General features: G+C 41.0%; 1 protein-coding gene across 2 annotated transcripts in view; it reads right to left on the bottom strand.

Annotated features, from left to right (window-relative positions):
- Positions 1-687: 687 nt before the first annotated feature.
- The window catches only part of cdh8 (cadherin 8), a 164999-nt gene continuing 152111 nt past the window's right edge, over positions 688-13575 (bottom strand). The window contains exons 9-12 of one of the 2 annotated variants that reach the window (XM_032560617.1): positions 13336-13457; positions 11317-11434; positions 5831-6082; positions 688-4692 (exon numbers count right to left, since the gene is read on the bottom strand). In XM_032560617.1, the coding sequence (XP_032416508.1) occupies positions 4205-4692; positions 5831-6082; positions 11317-11434; positions 13336-13457 (980 nt within the window). In that variant the 3' untranslated portion in view covers positions 688-4204. Of the gene's footprint in view, positions 4699-5830; positions 6083-11316; positions 11435-13335; positions 13458-13575 lie in introns of both variants that reach the window. The other variant, XM_032560616.1, reaches the window with a different exon arrangement.

Genomic DNA, 13575 nt, shown 5'->3' with positions numbered 1-13575 from the left:
TCTGTTTCTGGTTTCAGATACATTCTGAGCGGAAAAAGATAATGAGACAGGAAGCAGAAGTGCTGCATAAACTGTTTTCACTCACTTCAAAATAAGGGAATAAATATAAAGTCTAACTACTTGGAACATTTTTAACAGTTGGTCCAACTTTACTCAACTGAAAATTTACAAAATTATTTAACAAAATGATCGCTTTAGAATTTATCTAGAAAAATGAATATAGGCAAACCTAAGTATGTTAAACGTTTTGAAAGCTATCTAAAGCGCTAACCAAAAAATTAGCTTTGCTGTTAGCGGATTAGAGGAGATGTACCTATCACTGCATTTGTAAGATGACTTTTTTAAGGTTATACACCCCCATATGCAACAAACCACAGTATACTGTGTATCTGATTTCATTTGATCAAAACCAGCATTGAATTCCTAAGCAATCTGAGCCACAGTAGCTCAAAACAAAGCAGCAATACGTTCACTTTCCTACCCACTAACAGCTGGCATGATGAAGTGGTAATTACATACTATCCTATCATGTCGGATCAGAGTGGAGACTCTCAAGATTCAATCAGTCCAGGCATGCCGACTTTGTTCAACAGTCATGAAGTTGTCAAGACTCACCGTGATGACTGCTCATTATTGGTGACCATTAACTGAAACTGAAGGGCAATAAAAAAAAGATGAAGAATCCAACACATTCAGCAATATTTATAAAAATATATTTCACAAAGTAGGAAACAATACAGGGTGTCTTAGATTACAGTACAGGGAGTAAATAATTGAACATACACATTTATAAGCATTAAAGCACAGTAGAAAATATGATCTGCATGTAGAACTATCCCATATATATTGTTTCGTCTACTAAGAACTGCCAGAATACTGTATCAGTACAAACTGAGTATGCACGCAGCTGCAGTGCCATTGAAATTGTCATTATGTGCAAGAGCTAACGTGCAGAGACAAAACCTACCACCTCATCGAAAGCTAATGACGTTAGCAGTAACTCTATGTACAGAACAAGACTTTTTTTTTTAATTGGTATCATACAGTGTGAGCACAATATGCACATAATCTCAATCAGTGTTTTCATTTTTCTTGGGCTAATGTGATCTGCATTTGCTAAATGAGGTTTGATGTTTGAAGAAAGTCACACACCTGGGTCCTAATTGGACTGTTGTGCTCAGAGGCTCACTTGTTGTACCCTTGGACGTGGCTTGGGTTGCATTTTATTCTCAATCAGCATATGTCAGAAATATCATAGTACCATCTTACTATTATTAATCACTATCAGTAAGTTCCTCTGTTTTGTTTGAGCAACCTTAAAGCTCGAGTGTGCCTGTTTACATCTAGTCTGTGTCATCACTAGGCATGGGCCGGTATGAGAATCTCGATACGATAACTTTGAGTAAAATACTGATGGTTTCATTGTATAGCACTAGACATGTTTTGCTGTATGAGAGTGGAAACAATAAGAACACATCAACATCTTAACTCAGTAAATCTAATGGAACTACTGACATTAAAGTTTCATCAGTCGTGGGCAACAAAGAAAGCATCATCGATAGGCAAAAGAAGGTGAATACGATGGATGAACATTCATCCATCCATTGTCCAACTTCAGTTGCAGTTGGGCGAGAGGCTAAAGAAAACCAGGAACAGGTTGCCAGTCCATCACAGGCCAATGTAGACACACACACACACGGATACCTTAGAAGAATTTAGTAAGGCCAATTAATCTACCAGTCATGTGTTTGGATTGGATGGAAAAGTATATTATGGTAATGAAAGCTTTATGATGTCTCTTTTATGGCAAAAGTAGCTGCATGTGTTGCTCAGGTGTCATTTTGACCCTTACTTTCACACAGACCATTTTCAACTTTCAAGCGAATGCATGAAGATGCATTCGCTTGGATGTTTCATTATATTTCTAAAGGGATTCAAGTTGAATGATTGACTAGGTGATTCTTGTACTTTCTCTAAAACTAATTCAGCTTCTTTGGCCATATGTTGTTTAAAAATCCACTCTCATTTCATCTTCACTTTCTGGCACATTTCTCTGTTGAGCCTCCCATTAAATATTTGACTTCCGACAATGCCATATGCTAAACGAAGGCGGCGTTCCCACCTCCAGACTTCACTGTTGGTTTGGTTTTGTTTAGGATTTGTACAGGACCCATTTCTTTTCCAAAACGCGGACTGTGCAAAGACATCCACAGATTATAAAGTTGGTCTCAAAATACTAAGGCTATATTCTTCATTTACTTCATCAGTTCATTTACTTCAAAAGTAGCAAACTTTTGAAGTGACTTTCAGCAGGTTTTTCTTACACAAAGCATGGCGGTTTCAGTTCTCTTTCCTGATTGTTTTTTTTTTCCCCATTCCTCCATAATAAATATAGCCAAGAGCACCAGGTTGAGGCTGATTTATGGTTCTGTATTTACTGTTCCTTACACTGTAGCATTATTGCCACAATGCTACTTGGAGGAGCATTTATATCCTTAGAAATATATCTGTAACCAATGCCATTAGCATGTTTTGTACTAATAGCATAGGTTAGTCTTAGCCTGGCAATTGAAACCAGTCGTTTCTCAATAGTCGAGTGTCCAGACCTTCTGTACAAAGTAAAGCAGTAAAACATAAAATAAGGGGCTAGTATTTTAGCCATTTTGATCTTTGGCAACAGGGCAGTAGGAGACCTTTAGAAAAGCCATAAATTTGCGCTACAAACAGTTTATATCGATTTGCTATTAAGTGCTAACAGATTTTATATAATTTCCTGGATTTGTGTCTTTTTGCAGCTTTTTCATGGTTAACTTCTCCTCTGTCATGTCGTGATATTGTACAATTAAATTCATGGATTAAGTGTGTGGATGTTGTTACTGACATCTGGTCTGAATTTCACGTCAGTAGGCCTACCAGAAATAAAAGTACAGAGGAAAAACATTGATGTGTTCAATGCATCAAAGGAGACGAAGGTCTTTCAGCCAGCTGACGGGCAGCGCATGTTGAAATGTGGGAAAGAGGCAGCATTGCATTACTCAATGCTCCGCACAGTCAAAGGAAACCTTCAGATCCAATAGACTTTCAAGCTACAGAACTTCGGCGTACGTTTGTTAAAAAGCCCATGCCTAATCATCACCTGCAAGAATTCACGATATGATTTGGCTGCTATTAAACTGTGATCAAGTGTTTCGGAAAAACAAAAACATGTATGTGAAATCATCTAAACACACTCATTTCAAATAGCACAGGGGGGAGAAGGGGAGAAATGAAGACTTAAGAACAGATATACAAAAACCGATAGAACAGGAATGAAGAATCAACAAGTCTCTTGTCAAAAAACAGTAGATTACAATTGTATTTAATGTTGCTTCTGTAAAAAGAAGGCCTCAAAAGTTTCTACATTTCTGTTTTTTGTCTTTATGTCAGTCTTTTATAGGCTAGTAACACTTGCGACCCACACCTGTAGCATGTAAATACAAAGAGTTGTATAAAGCGAGCCTCCCGGGGCTTTCGGATAGTCTAGAAATGTAGTCACCGGAGAACATATCAAATTATGACAATTTCACCTTAAAGCCAATCCTTTGTTAGTCCTTTTGCTTGATTTCCAAACCACATATACATTCATCATTGTTATGTAGTCCAGGTATTGCTTTTTCATTTGTCAGCCCCTTCATCTCTCCGGTAGGGGGCCGTTGGGAGACTCAGAAGGTCCCACTGCAGCTTCTGTAGTCCAGCTCGGTGTCCAGGGAGAACAGGGTAACGGTGACCGGTCGGTCGATCTTCGCGGAACCAACCGTCGGTTTGGTAACTACCAGAAATGCCAGGGTTTTGTCTGCTACCTGCAGTCACAGCAAATGACAAACACCCGAAGTACTGCTAGACACTCCACACTGAATCTAAGGTACACTCCACAAGAATCTCCTAATAAAGACATTGTTTGGCTCGACAAGTACATTGCGCTTGACATAGTGGATGACGACTGCTAAACCTCACTCTAAAAAGAATACAAAAAGGTGGCCGCTCTTTATTAATGTTTTTTTTTGTTGTTGTTGATTTTTATTTTTATTTTGAAACACGTTTCTATGAGCCAGCAAACCCTAGCGTTTAATACACAAATATGTCGAAAGCAAAAAAAAGAAGAAAAGAAGAAAAACTTAGAAAGGTCTTTTTTTTTCTTTCCTTTTTTTCCCTAACAGACCAAAGGTCAGGTTTCGCGGTCGCTTTCGCCCACAGAGTAGAGCTCCCCGAGTCTTCTGAAGCGCGGGCCCCACTCTCTGAGATAGTCATAGTTCTGGTCCGAGTCCGACGACGCCGTCTCCAGCGAGCTGAGGGAGCCGGCGACCGACCCCCGGCCCTCGTACCCGTAGATCTGGATGGAGTCGTACGGCGGGGCCGTCGGGTCGTTGTCGGCTTCGTGAAGACGCACATTGATGAACTCGTCCACATCCACGCCGTTCGGGCCCGAGTGCTGCCCCGCCCGGGGCATGAACTGCAGGTCCGGCTTGATGTCCTTGCGCGGCAGGTAGCCGTTGATGCCGTCTGGGTTCTGCAGCGTGGCGATGTCGAACGCCTCGGTGTCCTCCTCGCCGCCGCCTTCGTCGTCGTAGCGGATAATGTTCTCCCTCACGTCTTCGTCGTCCTTGATGATCAGGGGTTCGTTCTTGTGTCTCCTCAAGGTCACAAATAGTACTACTATTACTGTCCGAAAAAGAAGGTGGAATGGAATAAGAGAACGGAAGAAGGAAACGAAGAAATCTCGGTCAAGCTTTACCAAACACAAAATCTGAACATTTATGTAAGACACAGAGCCTTGTAAAGTACCAATGTCTTCTGAAATTCATAAAACTCACTGAATGAATTCTATTGGGATTTTATGTGATGGACCAACACAATGACTTTTTTTCCCACTGTGAAGTGTAAAAAAAAGATTAAAATGATGAAAAGCATGGCGTTTAGTTGTATTCAGCCTCTCTTACTCTGATACCCGTAAAGGGACAGTGTAAGAGAACAGAATCATTTTGTTGCACAATAAAGGAACTATGTTAACTTCAGTTGTTATAAAATGCAATATATATCAAATATGACAAAATAAATTTCACTTAATAATTTTACACCTTGAAATTAGGTGACTGTCTCTTTAAAAAATTCCTGCTCTTTCTGAAACTCCGCCTTCAGGAAGTCATCACAACATGGCTTCTCTATTAACCCTTTAACAATGTTTTTACCAGAACTGGACTGAGAAGTAGATCACATAATGAGCTCCACTGATGTGAAGTTCCACCAGGTGTTTGCTAATTGTTGCTGGCTAGTCTGAAGGAGCTGAGTGCGGTAGGGCTGCTCTGTGAGGTGGAAGCCTGGAAAAGCCTCAAAGGCGGGGCTAGGTCCACCGAGGCATTTTGCACAGCCGAATGGTTGCCAACGGAGACTAAAGAATTTCTCAAACATGCATGAAAGAACCATGCATGTTTCTTTCATGCATGGTTCATGAGCTAAGAAAAACAATGATTTAAATTATACTGCCCCTTTAAGAAATGCTGTCCATCAAATCTGAATTTGCTTTTTTGCAAAGAAGGAATATGAAAAACATCAGTCTGTGTATGTACAAAGCTTATAGAGGTATACTCCAGATGATGATAGGATGTGTGGCTGAGTATGTAAGCATGTCCTAATCTTCTGAATTTTTTTAAAATTTTAACTACTAATATTAAAAAGAAACACCTTAAAATAGAACAGAGTTTGTGGGTATGACATGACAAAGGAGAGAGCTCAATTTCAGTGGGATGGCGAAAATGTAAATCAACGTCACTTTATAAAAACAGAAATAGATCACCTAGCAAGAGTATGATGCAAGCCAAGATGGCGATGAGCGCCCCCATACTGAGACCGATGGGAAGGACGTAGGCCTCCACGTTGCAGGACTGGACCACTAAATCTCTACTGCACCCACAGACCCGGATGGTCAAGGTGTTGGTGCTGCTCATCGGCGGATGGCCTTGGTCCGACACAACAATCGGCAGGAAGTAGATCTCCTGCTTCTGTCGCCGGAAGCCATCATGCTTGGCGACGACGCTGATCGAGTTGTCTGTCAAAGAGAGAAAGAGAGAGGAAACGGGTGAATTTAAAAATTCATTTTCAGAGAAGGACGTGTGAAAATCCCAGACTCCAATCCCACCTCAGATCAGAATCAGTGGCGAGTGAGGGTAAACTAATTTCACATCCACCATCACCAGGCTTTTAAGAATGTCTCACATTTTATTGCGCCATTCTTCTTCTTTGTTCTCGCTTCTTGTTTGAGGAATTGTCTGAAATTCAATCGAAGGAAGGCGGCGCCGGAGCTCGCTGCTCCTCCTGCACTCCGAAAACCGGCGGCGGCGATTGCGGGACGGCGGCGGGCGACGCCGGCAGAGAGGAGACAGTGGCACATGTCGACCCAGAAAGGTGCCAGCTGCTCTTTGATGACACTCCTGTGAAGCTGTCTGCTCATTAGCTGGCACTTCTTACCCGGCTCACATTATCAAGCACTTGCATTCCCACAAGAATCCACTCCTGGCAATCTTATTGAAAACCTACAAGATGTCTGATAGTCTAACCTTTGCCTCGTCGCTCGAGGGCGTGCCGAAGAAGGAGGATGGAAATCACAGGGACTCGTCATGTAGAGGAGAGGAAAAAAGCCCAGAGCCGTTTTGCATTGAAGTTTTGCATTGACAGAGAGAACTCAATCAAAGACGGAACGCTTCATGATAGCATCACTTGCTTTTGCACAATCTGTAATTGATGTGAACATATGTTCGGATTTATTTTCTTACAAGTGCTGCCACTAAGTGGTACACTCTGCTTTGTGAGCGCCAGCATGCCCTACTTCATTTGAATCGCTCCGCACTCCACACACAGCAGGCAAGGGTAAACTATATCCTGTAAACTGTTAGGGTATGTCCCAGTATACAGGTCATCCCCATCGCCTTTCTTAAATACTGTTGGCAAAAATAGAACAAAGCATCTCCTGCCTGTCAGCTCAGCCGCAGACAGAGTTGTGTAGGTTACCTTCAAAACACAATGTACTGACAAGAACGCTGCTTTTCAGTCTTCTTTCACATAAAAGGCCACAAAAACGGTGTTCATTCTCCAAGCACATTAGGTTCAAATGAACACGGCGCACCTTGAAAGTTAAAAGCAGAGCTCCGTTCAGATTAGGATTTCAGCTATAAAAAGCTCAATGTGACAGCAAAAGTGCTGTCACAAAAGTACAAGTAAAAATATCCAACACAATACATCATGCAATGATGTATTGTATGCAACAAAAAAAGAAAAGAAAAAAAAAAGAACGACTTAATTGGATTACAAATTTAAGAAAACGGAGAGTGGGGAAAGATTTATATTTAAATCTAATTTTGACTTTGAAGCACTTCCATACTTTTGCTTAAAGGTCACAAGGGGTTACGCTTTTTTGTCCCAGTTAATTCACAAGAGGTCAATTCATACAAATTACATGAAATTGTGAAAAAGAAAGTATGCTAAAGCAACAAGAAGTCAAATACTCTCAATAGAAATCAAAATTTGACTTAAAATATAACAAATAGTTATTTAACATGGGTTTGTATACAACTATTGCCTGTTGGTGCATATTTTACACATAATGAGATACATCGGGGGTAGTTTAGTGTCAACTAGAGGTCAGTCTATAACTAATTATGCAACAATTCATATTTCTATTACATGCTAAATGTAAAATAATAATCTCTGCTTCATTTAGAACCTGTTTAATTGCAAAAACCCACATTTTCGTAATATGTATAACTGTAAATAAATCAAGGAAGTAAGGGACAAAAATTCATGATATTGTGTATTTAAAAAAATCATCCGCTGTCTAATAAAATAAAAAGCAAATATTTAAGACTAAATTTTTGTCTTCCGCTCCAAAAAAGATGTTTTCCTTTTGAATTTTACTATTAACTCACTTAGAGATAACATTTGATTCAATGTAGAGTTTTTTTGGTTCTAAAAGTTTGATTTTCAGTTCAAAATGAAAAAGAGTGCTGTACCTTCCAGTCCCCCAGTGTGCTGCTTCCACCGCTCAATTAAAGGAAAGCTAACACTACAGGTACAGGAACTATTAGTGCTTTAAATTAAAATACTATACCTTCAATTGGTTAAACTACAGAATGTCTTAAATTCCTGCTTGCAAATGTCTCTACAGAACTACTGTTTATTGAAATGTTCAGGGATACATCTAAAACCCTCAACAATTGGCTATCTTGTCTTATAAATTTGAATTTTTTGCAGCCTTGCCTTTTTCTTGAGGGTTTTTTGCCGTTTCTGTTTCTTATAACGGCATGTTGTTGAGTTCTTTCTTAACTAGAGAACGCCGTCTCAGAGTATACAGCATCTTGTTTTCAGCTAGTCGGAATCTTAGCCGTTTTCCTGTTGGCTGACAACCCTTAACCTCTTCACTGTGTAAACCCTACAATTAGATTCATCATCGCAAACAAAAGCCACGTACAGAGGCTGACAGAGGCCCTGATGCTCTTCACTCAAGTGTCTCCCACAGCTGCCTGTTCAGATAGAAATAGCCACTGGAGTGCAGGGGGATACGGTGCAACGGGCTCCTTTTCTCTGTTTGGAATTAACAATATTATATACAAGTGGCAGGTGTAGTGTGGTGTGGTGTGTTGATGCGCTGCATTGAGTTGAAGCGCAACACAACACATTTACTGTGGCTTTAGAAAAGTCAGAGGGGGGGGAAATGAAGGCGTTTTGTTGTTCGGTCTAATGCACGCCTGTTCTTTCGTTTGCGGCGGGGAAACATTTTTTATGGACTACACCGCTTTGAAAAATATTCATGCGCCTTGAAATTGTTGCTCGTCATAGCGGAAGCCACAGAGATCGAGAGCTGTAATGGGATTTCATGTGATGGATCAACACAAAGTAGTGCATAATTGTGGAAGTGGAAGGAAAATGACGCATGTTTTTCAGGGGGTTTTTTTCTCCCCACATAAAAAAACATAAAAGTGTGTGGTGTGCCCTTGGATTCAACACATCAGAGTCAAAACTTTGTTAAATCACATTTCACTGCAATCCCAACTACGAGTTGTTTTGGGGTATGTCTCTGTAAGCGTCGAGATCTAGGGATGGAAATCGTTGTAAAAGATTATAAGCTCAGTCAGATTGAATGGAGAGCAGTAGGTGAACATCACTTTTCAAGTTTTGCCTCAGATTCTGCCAGTGGATTCAGGTCTGGGCTTTGACTGGGCTAAATGATTTGTCATAAACTGTTCCAAAGCTCTGGTTAGGGTCATTGCCGTCCGCTAAAGCGAAGATTGTTAAAGCCTCCAACAGGTTTTGATTGTCCTGTAGCTCCTTGAGAGTTACTGACTGTCTCTTTGCTGCTTCTCCGGCCTGTCTATTGAGGTGGACAGCCAGGTATGGGTAGGCTTCTAGTTGGGCAATAGATGGAGACATTGGTTCAGAAGCTAGTCTTACTTCAAATCTCTCCATGACTTTCTCCCTGACATGAACTGCTGTGTTCCTTGGACTCTATAGACCCGTCTCCATGTCTCACTCTAGCCTGCTAATGTCTGGTTCAATTCCAGCCAAACTGGTTGAGTCTCCATTGGTCTGAAGTGAGTCTTTCACACCATGTGAGTGGTCCAGGAGATGTGGTCAACGCTCTATGGATGTCATCTTGCTGCTTGTATCCTTGGGTGTGCATGTTCTCTGAAATCTCTTTATATTTATTCATGGTGAGTTGCCCCATTCAGTGGACGCTGTTTGCACTCTTCCATCACAAAAACGTTTGGATCTTAAGGTCTGACCATGAAATTATCTTTGTGTAGTTTGCCATCTTGCCATCTATTACGGCCTTGTCACAAATTGAAATTGAAGATGGCGGACGGGATGTATTTATTGACGTAAATCCAATCAATGAATGCCGTTTGCTGCGACTCGAATCGCTGGCGCTCAACACCCCGTTAGGTCCGGCCAGCACCATCCCTGACGTGGTTCCAAAAGACGTGGGAGAACCGCTCAGCATCTGGAAATGCAGACGAATCCGGCCGGGAATGACTGGGGAAGATTGGGTTGGAGCCATGCCCTAGGGAGGTAGTTTATGATGCAGGTTGTTCTCTAACAAAACTTCTGAGGTTTTCCCAAAACAGCTGACTTTCAATTACAACCATGTTACCTCCAGTTACTACTTAGGTGAGGTCTGAGGGGAATTAGTTACACTGGAATTTAATTAGAAGCATTAGAGTAATAGGTCTTGAATATAAATGCTTCTTACACTTTTATTTGCGAAAGCTACTTCAGAATTGCTCACTACTTTGATTTAGTCTGTCACATAAAATCCTAACTATTAGAATATATTGAAGTTTGCGATTGAAACATGATAAAATGCTAAAACAAACAATTAATTGGTGAGAAACTATAAAAGATCAGAAATGATTGCACTTCAAACACAACCTGCGACCCTTTCTGTTTTATTCACAGCAGAACTCAAGTCTTTATTTCAGGATATTTGCACACATGACAAGAAAAATGGATTTGGTTTGTGCCTCACTTTAGTTGTCTCTGCTTGATATGCTAGAAAAAGAGTGATATACTTTTCCCTGGCTATTTTTATGCTTCCTGTGATTACCCTGATGCCATGCTCCTGCCCGCTGAGTACCTATTACAAAGTAAGAGGTTTTTATTTCGGACAGAAGACAGTGAGTCCACTTTATGACCTGATTTCTATGTACTTTCCACCATCTGAGAGAGGTTGCTGTAAGTTAGCCTGCAGCTTCTGCAACCAAACAGAAGGCTAGTACCATATGAGGAGGGGTTTTTTTTTTTGCCCCGAGCTGAAACATTACACGTCATTTGGAACACAGCCTGTTCAGAGCCAGTAGTGGAAGAAAAAAAAAAAAAAAAAACGAAAGCAGAAAAAGGAGGAATGGAATTAAGACAAGAGAAAATGGCACATAAAGCAATCAGAATATTTAGCAAATAAATGTAGCACCATCTGCTGCGAAACGGCTCCTAGGATGTCACCCTACATTGAGCTGCAAGACTGCCACGGAAAGCCATTTGGATCCCACTCATTTAGTTTGCCTCAAAATGCACTGGGGAGTGAACGAGAAGCTGGTGTCCAAACAATTTCACATCTGCTAATTGTGAGCTACACTGATCCACCAGATTTCATCTGTGGTACGGTTAATACGCCGTGGGCAAGAGACAAGACTTGGAGACGGGAGATGGGGGCGGGGGGTTCACTCAGAGACACTTCGGTCGTTCTCCCACGGAAACAGCTGATTTCCAGGAGACTGATTTGGTTTTCCTCACCTTGGTTGTGTTTGATGGTGAAGTTGGGGTTGCTCTGCGCCTCTTGGACCAGGCGGTAGTCGAATCTGTGACCCTGGCTCGGGTCGTCTTTGTCGACGGCGCTGACGGTGTGAATCACCTGTGTTGAAAACAAGACGAGAGGATACACAAAGCAGACAGGGCAAAGCCATTAGAGACCACAGCCTGCTCATTCTGTCTTTACCTCTGGATCACATAATTGGAACCAATTACACTATATAAAAAGACAAATAAACCTGTTTAACACACGGCATCATAAGAAAAGGAACGTCATGAGGAAGTATTGTAGCAACATCTTAAGAAACCAGGAAGGACATTAAAATTTGGAAGCAAAAAATATCTTCCAAACATGATGGATGTGAGAAAAACTATTTGCCAGGTGTATAAGGATGACAAAGACCATCACAAAGACCTGATATCAGTTCCTTAGAATATTAAAGGGTAGAGCTGGACCCCCTTTCCTTTCAATTCACTATCAAATACAGGCCACTAGAACCAATAAAACCTTTAAAAAAGACCATCTATGTCAGGAGGAATGGGCCAAGCATCCAAGAAAACTATTAGAAGATTGTGAAGGGATACCCAAAAATGTCTTATGCAGCTTAAAAAGAAATATCTACCAAATACTAAAGAAATGTTTGCAAAGTTAGACATTAAAAGTATTAAAAAATTCCCTAAAACTATAAATTTATTCCAAGAAGACCGGGTCATTGTTGAAAATGTACATAAACTAAACAATGAAGTCACAGCAAAAGTAATAAAAAAACATTTTGCACCCTTGATCACAATATAAATGCACAATTCAGAACTGGAGCAGCTCAAACCTGAACGTGCTAATGTCAAAAAAGACAAAACAATTTCACAACTGCGGTGTTTGACTTAAATAAGAAACGCAACTAAAATCAGACATGAATAAGTTTGTATTAAAAAACATGCCTCCTCCATCATTCTCCAATCACTTCCTTTTGTCATCTTCTTTGTGGTTTGTTCCAGTGGCAACGCCTGCTTGTTGATTATGTGAATTGTTTGTTGCTAAAAAAAGTTTCCATTGCAGTTTTGCAAAAAAAAACAAAAAAGAACCCACCTCATCATAGCGCCAAAACCTTTTTCAAATTTATTTTGTAAACGTCAAATTGCTCAACAATATGGTGAACTAAAACTCAGCCATAGTTTGCAGACATCAAGTGACGTTTCCACAACACCTCCTACATTTTCTCACATTTACCTCCGCATAATTCATTTTTATTTTTTAATATGCCAGCCTACGTGGCAAAACAGAAAACAGGGATTAGCTTTTGGTTTTTCCCCGGCCCCAGAAATATTTCACAAATCCCACTCGGTGAACCCGATGTTGTCTTCTCTCGTGAGCTGAATGCATCGCTGCACTCCTACTGCTTATTCCTGATGTTTATGAGTATTATCAGTGAGCTCCTTTCCAGCTTGACACACTTTCAGGCTCCTGGACCTATCTGTTAATCTGTCCTCACGGGTCTTCCCAGGTTGCCCGTCCCGATGATTGATTGGAAATTTAAATTCGGGACCTGCAGGACAGTTTCTCTTTTTCTCCGCTTCCTTTTTTCCCCCCCACTCTTCCCCCTTTGAATAAAGCTCCCTATTGTACGCACACAGTTGCCCTGAATGAGGGCGATTGATGAGAAGGAGAATACTAAGTACTTGTCCAGGATTTTTTTTTTTTTTTGGCTAGGGAAAGCATTGTGCCATCTGGAGGCAGACATGAAAGACAGTCTTGAATTATGATCCCCTCTGATCAATCCTGACTGCGCTCATTTTCCGTTCGCTCGGTGCGCGCCGTGTGGAGGGAGGCCCGTTTCAGAGAGAAAAGGTCTGTACTCCCACCTCTGTGGTTTCCCAGCGAAATAAATAGGCTGTAATTCATTGGGCCCAATCATTACAGGGGAGGAGAGGGAGAAAAGGAAAAAGGACAGAGAGTAAGAAAGTGATAGATCGCTGCTTTGATGAATGAGTCATTTCTTTCCTTACCTGTCCAGGTTTCCCATTTTCGCACAGATAGGCCTCGTATTCAGTGGCAAACTCAGGGGCATTGTCGTTAATGTCCATTACTCTGATGGCCACAATTGCTCTTGATATCTGACTGTGGTTTCCTATTATGGTTCAATAGACAGATGGATGGGATGAAAAGAGGGAGAGAGTAGAGGAAAAGTAGCAATGAATAAGCAGGAATCAGAAAAAAGACGCTTCAATTTCGGCTGCATGCATTCT

Source organism: Xiphophorus hellerii, chromosome 4, assembly GCF_003331165.1.
Source record: "Xiphophorus hellerii strain 12219 chromosome 4, Xiphophorus_hellerii-4.1, whole genome shotgun sequence".
NCBI lineage: Eukaryota > Metazoa > Chordata > Actinopteri > Cyprinodontiformes > Poeciliidae > Xiphophorus > Xiphophorus hellerii.
This window is presented reverse-complemented; position numbering and strand designations above follow the sequence as displayed.